The 8,182-nt window shown below is 58.4% G+C and overlaps 1 protein-coding gene across 2 annotated transcripts in view; it reads left to right on the forward strand.

Annotated features, from left to right (window-relative positions):
• Positions 1-6,141, forward strand: part of PLXNA1 (plexin A1) — a 51,256-nt gene extending 45,115 nt beyond the window's left edge. For both annotated transcript variants that reach the window (XM_005866943.2, XM_014540298.1), the window contains 3 exons: positions 587-799; positions 875-1,025; positions 2,834-6,141. In XM_005866943.2, the coding sequence (XP_005867005.1) occupies positions 587-799; positions 875-1,025; positions 2,834-2,929 (460 nt within the window). In that variant the 3' untranslated portion in view covers positions 2,930-6,141. The remainder of the gene's footprint in view (positions 1-586; positions 800-874; positions 1,026-2,833) is intronic.
• The last annotated feature ends 2,041 nt before the right edge of the window (positions 6,142-8,182 follow it).

Raw genomic sequence — 8,182 nt, forward strand, 5'->3', positions numbered from 1 at the left:
TCCACATGCTGCCACTTCCCAAGCCTGGATGCAGCCCTGGGCCTCGGGTTTGGCCTGTGCTGCCCATGGGCCTTGGAGGGGTTCCATGGGGCACCAAGGAAGGAGCATCGTCTGGTCTACACCATCCAGGAGAATTCTCTGCAATGACAGAATGTTCTAGATCCAGAGTGGCGGCTGTTGGCCCCATGTGCCTACTGAGCATTGACATGTGACTTCTGCAGCTGAGTTTCTGAATTTTTAACTTTGTTTATTTCAATTTAAACAGCCGCAAGTAGCCCAGTTGATGGCTGTTTTAGGGGTGGCATTTTGGGCACAGAGGTCAAATGTCTGTGGGATGTGTCCCCTGGAGCCCTTCTGGGGCAGAAGCAGGCTTGTGATCGTGTGTGAGTGCATGTGTACGCCTGTGACCATGTGGAGGACTGTCCTCCCGGAGTGCGGGTGGCAGGAGACAGCTCTCACCTCCTGAGAATCCTCGCCCCTCTCTAGGCCTCAATTTCCCCATCTGCATGGAAATCCATGGTCACAGAGAGTCAGAACCAGGTTGGCTGGGAGGGGTACTGACCATGCATCTGACCTGCCCACGCAGCCTGCCCCTGCGCTTCTGGGTGAACGTGATCAAGAATCCACAGTTTGTGTTCGACATCCACAAGAGCAGCATCACGGATGCCTGCCTGTCGGTGGTGGCCCAGACCTTCATGGACTCCTGCTCCACCTCTGAGCACAAGCTGGGCAAGGATTCGCCTTCCAACAAACTGCTCTACGCCAAGGACATCCCCAACTACAAGAGCTGGGTGGAGAGGTGCGGCGAGTGTGCAGGGGGTGGGCGGTAGCGGAGGGCTGGGACCCAGCTCATGCGCCAGCCATCTGCCTGCAGGTACTATGCTGATATTGCCAAGATGCCTGCCATCAGCGACCAGGACATGAGTGCATACTTGGCCGAGCAGTCACGACTACACCTGAGCCAGTTCAACAGCATGAGCGCCTTGCATGAGATCTACTCCTACATCACCAAGTACAAGGATGAGGTGAGCACAACAGCCTTGCCCAAGTTCGCCTGCTTCACACCACCTGCTCAGCCCTTCACCAGGCCTTGCCAAGCAGGGCTCCCTCCCCAGGGCCCTTCTGCCAACTGTATCCAGTGCCTGCCTCCTCCGATCTGCTTGCCCATTGGCCACCTCACGTGCTGAGGCAGGGATACAGCGCTGTTTGATTGTCCATCAGGCCTGGCAGGGTCCGGCTGGGCTGTAGCAGGCCAGGGAGCATGCTTCTGGGCACGGGGGTTTGGGGGAGCAGGGGAGCAGATTGTAGTGGCTTCCTAAAGTGGAGAACACAGGTTGGTGAGTGACTGTTCTTTAAGGACCCATTACAACAAGCATGTCAAACTCGCGGCCAGCGGGCCACATGCTTCCTTAAATAAATGAGGCATGTGGGCTGTGAGTTTGACCTGCTTGCATTACAAGGTTGATGGGCCTGAGCGGGCGTCTCCAGAGCCTTCCTCCTTTAGCATTTTCTGCTGACCTGGAGTGAGCCTGCAGCAGGTCTCCTTGTCATCTGCTACACAGAGCCGGGGCTTCCTGAGGAAGGAGGACTGACTCGTGGGCTGAATTGGTTGGGGCACACAGGGCCGGAGAGGCAGGATGGGCATGGCCATTGCTAAGGCCCTGAGCAGAGTGGGCCTGGCTACAGGGCCATGGAGGCCAGGAGGCTGAGAGGAGGAGGGGGAGAGGTAGGCCAGGCTGAGGCAAGGGGCCTGTCGCTGGGTGTGCAGGCCTTGGGGAACTTGGGCTTTCCTGTGAGACAGGCCATCAGGGTTTGGAGACAGAGCTGTGATCTGACTGTCGGGTGCCCAGGGGGAGGGGGAGTCAGGGACCATGTAAGGGCTGGGCCATGGGAGGGAGGGATCAGGACTTGCTGATCAGACTGACTATGGGGTGTGACTCCAGACTTAAGGTGGAGTGAGCTACGGGAGGTGGCAAAGTCCAAGGAATCCGCCTTGGACTTTCATTTAAGTTTGAGGTGGAGCTGGGACTCGGGAGAGACTCAGGCTCCAGGGTTAGCGAGTGGGGGTCGGCAGCAGCAACATGGCCCTAGAGGTGAGTCCGGAGCAGGAAGAGGACGGCTGAGACTCAGAGCTGGGGCTGGGTATTCGGAAGTGAGGTTGGGCAGGTGTCCTGGGGCTGAGAAGGATAAGCAACAGATCCTGGGTGACCTGGAGACGCTGCCTGGGGGTTGGAGACTAAAGCCTGCCCTCGGGCTCATGAGGGAGAGCAAAGAAGCTAGAGGTTCTCATGAGGGAGAGCAAAGAAGCTAGAGGTTCTCTGCGGAGCTGCACTGTAAGGGGCCAGAGAAACAGGTGGTGGGAGGCGACGTGCTGGCAGGCTGAGGCACCAGCGGGAACCGGAGCGTGGACTTAGGGTGCTCCTGCTTCCTGGGGGCTGGGAGCAACATGCTGAGTTGCCCAGGGAGGGCCTCCAGGGGTGGCGGCATGTCCGTGTCCCCAGTGGCCAGGCGGGGAACTGCACCAAGAGGACATGAAGGGCTGGCTGTGACCAGAGCCCTGTTTGGGGCTGGTGTTTTGTGGGTCGAGTGTAGGAATAGTGACCAGGGGGCAGGGGGACTCAGTCTTCATACCAGTCACCTGGGGGTCCAGGTTCAAAACCCAGGTTCCTCAGCTCACAGTGGAAGGGATGGAATTAGGTATCTGCTGCAGAGCCCCGCCAGCCCCAGCCATGCCACTTGCTTAGTGAGTGTAATCCTCCAAGCTTCTATGAGGTGGTTCCATGTGAGCCTAGCGAGCCTGGCAGGCTCGCTAACACCCTGCCTGCCCCTGCAGATCCTGATGGCCCTGGAGAAGGACGAGCAGGCTCGCCGGCAGCGGCTCCGGAGCAAGCTGGAGCAGGTGGTGGACACGATGGCCCTGAGCAGCTGAGCCACCCGCCACCACTGCCCAATGGGAGATTAGTGAGAGGGCCGCAGGGTGGCCTCCAACGACAGCCAAAGCTGGGAGGTCCCTGGAGGCAGCCTTCCCCCACGTGTGCCGAGTGCCTGTGTGCTCGGGGCAGGCGTGCCGGCCGGCGTCCTCCCCGCCTCTCTCCCCCCTGGCTGGGGGCCCTGGTTCTTACTGGTGTGGGTGAGACGGTGCCTGCCGCACCCTCCGTGCCCAGAGCTGCTGGCCACAGGGCAGCGGGATTCCGGTTGCAGCTGGAGACCTTGGAGACGCCGGTGACTGTTGAAGACCTGGAGAGTAAGGCTGGGCCCTCTGGGAGGAGGGATGCCAATCTGGTTGTCTCCTCGAAGCCAGGCTGGCGAGGCCAGAAGGGCCAGGAAGAGGGGCTGGAGGGGGTCAGCCTTCTCAGCTTCCCTGGCAGAGTATAAGGGCTGAAGCCTGTCTGGCAGCCTGGGGAGGCTAAATGCCAGGCCTGGCCAAGGTGAGCTGAAGTCAGTCTGGACTATTGCCACCCGCCTGCCACCCTCACGCTAGCTGCTGCACCGCACCACCATCCTCCGATTCACCGCGTGCTCTGCGGTGGAGGCAGGAGCACCTCGCCCAGAGAGAGGCCCAGCTCCCTCCTGTGGAGGGGCTGCAGGAAGGCAGCGCCCCCGCTCCCAGGTGAATTCCAGAAGGACTCAGCGACTCCCTGTGTGTCCTCAGGGCTGTGCCTCTGGGGGCCACTGGGGCCTGGAGCTCCAGTCATGAGCACATTCCCATTATTTATTCCTCCCCTGCATCCGCTCTGGGCCAGCTCTCCAGCGTGGAGCTCCTGGGAGCAGCCCGACCGTCCGATTCCCTCCCTGCATCTCTGCCTCCCCCTCTCTCCACATCCACCTCCAGCGGCTTCCAGTCTGGCATCTCAGCAGCATGCTGGCCCCTCACACGCAATGGGACGTCTGGGGCTATTTTTTGTTCTTTAGGGGGAACAAAGAAATCCTGCTGCACTCTGTTGGGGTGGCCAGGAACAGGGCAGGGTCCTGGGTCATACTCTGGCCTGGCTGGGAGCAGGACACAGTGACCAGAGGGCCTGGTGGTTGGCTCTGTCCACCCTGCCTTCAGTGAGCAAGAGAGAACAAATTTTTAACTAAAACAAAACCTGTACATTAGTATATATATGTGTGTGTGTGTATATATATATATATGTATATATATATATGTGGCTCTAGCCTCAGTCTCCAGCCCCAGTGGGGTCCTGTATAGCTGACTGGAGGAGGAGAAATTTTACAAACAATTTAGAATAAGAAAATTAAGGCAGTGGGAAAGCAATACCAAATGGTCGTGAAGCAAGTGGCCAGATTCCCTGAGCGGAACACTCCAGGCCTCCACCCCTCGACCTGTGGTTTGTCCTGTTTTTTTTTTTTTTAATTTGTTTTGATGTATAAAGGAGAGAACTTCTCTTGGCGCCCCCCACCCCCAGCTTCCAGGGCGAGGGGCTGTGAGTTCCTGCATGACTGTGCTAGCGTTAAGTCTGACTTGATCTTTTTAAAACTGCAAGTGTTGAATACTAGAGATGTTAGACACTTTTTAAAATGTTTTTTAATTAGTCACTTGTGAAAGCAGAGAAGTGGCCCCCCTCTTCAAGTTCACTTTTTTGACGGTACTAAAGATTCCCATGGACTTTAAGGGACAGCTAACTGTGGCCAGCGTCATCTTGAGGACCCCGCTAAGCTGCATGGGCCAGGCTGCACACCTTGGAGATGGGTTAAGGGCTGCCCCTTGCGTGGGGAAGCAGCGGGGAACCTGAGAACCTGACTGGAACCGGGGAAAACGGTTCCCCCTCACCCGCCCCGTGGGTGATGAGCAGGGCTCTGTCTCCCGCTACCGTGGATGAGTAGCTGGAGCCCAGGCAGCCCGTCTGACACTCGTGCAGCCCGCGTGGGCTCGTCCCAGGGCCAGCATGGGGCAGAGCTGAGACCTGTCAGAGATGAAGCTTGCTTTTTGGTGGCCACTGCTCTGGCCTGGATTCCAGTCCCAGGGTGCACCCTGCTCCTCTCTGATGCTGCCTGGGTGTGGACCTCGTTTCCTCCAAAGTCTTCCCTGGATGCTGGCTTCCAGTGGAAGCCCTGTTCTTCCAGTTCCCTGCTCTGCCCTCTTCAGAATCCAGTTCCAACCCTTCCTGAGGCCTCCCAGCCTGCAGACAGCCCCGCGCTCACCTCCCGAGGCTGCTCCTGGGGGGAGGAGGGGCGGCCCACCTAATAGCGCACACCTGTCGGGCGCAAGCACTTTAGCAATATCTGTTTACATATAAGCTGATCGAGCTGATTCTAAGCCTGCTGGCTGCTCGGTGCAGCAGGTCCCGCACCTCCCTTCCCGCCAGGTCTTGGAGTTAGGTTCTGAGTTCTTGTCAGTGGCTCTCAGTCCTCCAAGCTCTGTAGCACCCCAGGAGCTAGGCCCAGGCACTGCACCACCACCTCCCAAGCGTTGTCCTGCCAGGGGCTCTGACCCGGAGCTCTGGCACTGGACTGGGGAGTGTGGGGCCCTGGCAGGAGCCTGGAGATGGAGTGCCACTCTGCAGTGAAGTCCCCTGTGCAGACCCAGACCCAGGGAGTCTGGGCCACAGCACGGAGTGCTGTGCAGGGACACCGTCCTGTCCCAGGCTCTGCTGCTATGGCCTGTCCTGCCCCCGGCTGTCCCTTCCAACCTTCCCCACTCTTGTCTCAGGAGTGCCCGGGGACGGCTAATGCCTTGGTCTGGGAGCCCGGCCTCTCAATATACCTCGAGCTTGCCCTGCACTCCCTGACCCAGGGCGGAGCAGCCAGGGTCACCCCAAGATGGAGGGCCCTAGATGTTCCCACCCTCCCTGGTCTGACCTTGCTGAGAGCCTCCGCCCTGGTTCTTCTCCCAGTTCTGGATGTGATGGCTCATGTTGGTGCTACACACGCTAGAATAGATATATTTACAGAGAGATATTTTTAAGATGAAGCCCACAATTAGCTGTCCTTTACCGCCACAGGGCCCCCACCCAAAAGAAGAGCAATCACTCGGCGGCCTGAGCCGCCCCTGCCACTGCCTCTCCCAGGAGCAGTGTGGCTGAAGGGGCGCTCAGCCCACAGGTTGTGTAAATACACGGTCATTTCCTATTTTACTGTTCTTCAGATTTAGTACTTGTAAATACAAACATTAAGGAGAGATTAAACATTTTTGCTAAAGCTCATGGCTCTGGGCTTTTCTTGCTGAGAGGGGTCTCGGGGTGTGGGGGTGGCATGTGCCAAAGACTGCAAGCACATCTTGCTCAGCAGTTCCAGCTATGCTAGGACTAGTGGCCACAGGTGCTGATTCTTGGCCTCCAGGGTTTCAGCAGCCCCACAGGTGTGCTGCCCAGGCCGGGACTGCATTGCTCTGTGTTCGAAGAACCTGCAGGTGTCTGGGCCTTGGAGGCACTTTGAAACCAGCTGAGCCTGTTGTCCATGGGGCCCTGCAGTGTGCTTTTCAGAGGCTCCCAGGGTCTCGTGCAGCAGGGTTGTGGACCCCTGGCTCAGAGTAGTTCCCTGGGGGCCTTTTACAACGCAGGGTCTGGTACAGAGGGCCTGGGCAGTCCCGATGCCTGTGGCCAGCAAGCTCTGGTGACCGGAGGCCATAGTTCTAGGCCTCCACCCTGAACAGCAAGGGGCTAACACTGCGTGTCCCTGCCTTGCTCTGCCAGGAGCTCTGTGTGGAGCCTTGCAGCCGAGAAGCCAGTTTGGGGAATGTTGGCCTTTCCAGCACAAACCCCATGAAATGATGGCCTACTTTTCTGATGGTGAAGGTGTTGGTGCGCGGCCTTTGCTGGCTGTGGTCCTGTTTTCTCCATGGCCCAACAGGGATGGCCCTTCCTGCCCAGGGGCTCAGATGTGATCGTTTTGGATGAAGCAAGCCGGGGTCTGGAGGACACAAGTGTGATGTGTCCCCAAGGTCATATCTGGTTCTGCTCTCTACCTGATCTTCAGGCTACCGCCAGGCAGTGACAGTGACAGAGGCTGATTGCTCACTTGTAGTTCAGCCACTGTCCAAGCATGGCCGGTGAATGAACTGGTTTGGACCTCACAGCGCCTGTGAGGTAGGGGTAATTATCCCCAACATATAGACAGGATGCTGAGGGACACACCGGTGTTGCCCATGGTAAGGGCAGGTCCCAGCGAGTCGGGAGGGAGGTTCCCAGAGCACCCTGGCAGCACTCTGGCCTGCCTTCCCTCAGTCTCCCTTCCGTGAGCTCTGACAGCAGGCCATAAGTCATAATACTGCTCCAAATTGGGCCCGTCCTGACAGCCGGCTCAGGCATCATGCTCTGCGCCAAGCTCAATCACTAAAAAGAAATCAGTATAATCACCGTGAAATTGCATCAGAAACAAATTTAGCAAATGTGGTCCAGTCTGGGTGTGACGCGGCCTGTTCCCGTGGCTCGGTCCCCTCCAGCTTTCTGACACAATCAGCCCTGCCTCAATTACCCTCGTTAGGTGCCAGGGCCCCAGCCCACCAGCCGGAAAGCGGGTGATCATCTCAGCTGCAATCAGCGCACACCGTGCCGCGATCAAGTGTAATTATGCAGCTGGCACAGCGCGGGAAGGAGGCAGGCGCCTTCTGATTGCCGACCCCGTGGCTCACCGAGGGTATTAACACCACCAGCTATTAATACGGGGGCTGTCTGTCTACGCAGGGCATGTGGATGGGGGTGTCTGGGTGGCAGAGGGTGAGGCTAGCCTGCAATCCAGCACCTTCAACTCATTGTGATGAGAGGGCAGACGGCACACGGGCTCTGTGAGCAGGCATTACATAGTAGGCCAGACTGAATAAACACCAAGGTAACTGCATCTGGGTCACAGGCGTGAAGAAAACATAATCGCATGTGACAGCAGCCAGGGCCAGGGGGACGACGGGGTCGCCGCTGGGGAGGAGCAGTGGTGTGGAGACCTGAGGGACGAGGGGACCGGCCATGGTGGTATCAGAAGAGCGCTCCCCGAGTCAGGAATGCACGGGGCCCCTGAGCAATGGGGACGAGGAGGCAGGTGGGCACTGTGGGAGGAGGAGAGGGCAGCAGGTGTCCAGACCCAGGGTGTCCGCATCCTGGGGGCCTCACGCCCGAACAGCAGTAGACAGGCTGTTCCTAGCTCCTGGGGAAGCAAGGAGGGTGGGCTCTGTTAGCATTTGGAGGCCATGGGACTAGAGGGCCAGAGGCTGGAGGAGGCCAGAGACCATTTGGGAGACTCCTGAAGA

Source organism: Myotis brandtii, unplaced genomic scaffold, assembly GCF_000412655.1.
Source record: "Myotis brandtii unplaced genomic scaffold, ASM41265v1 scaffold240, whole genome shotgun sequence".
In the NCBI taxonomy this organism is placed as follows: domain Eukaryota; kingdom Metazoa; phylum Chordata; class Mammalia; order Chiroptera; family Vespertilionidae; genus Myotis; species Myotis brandtii.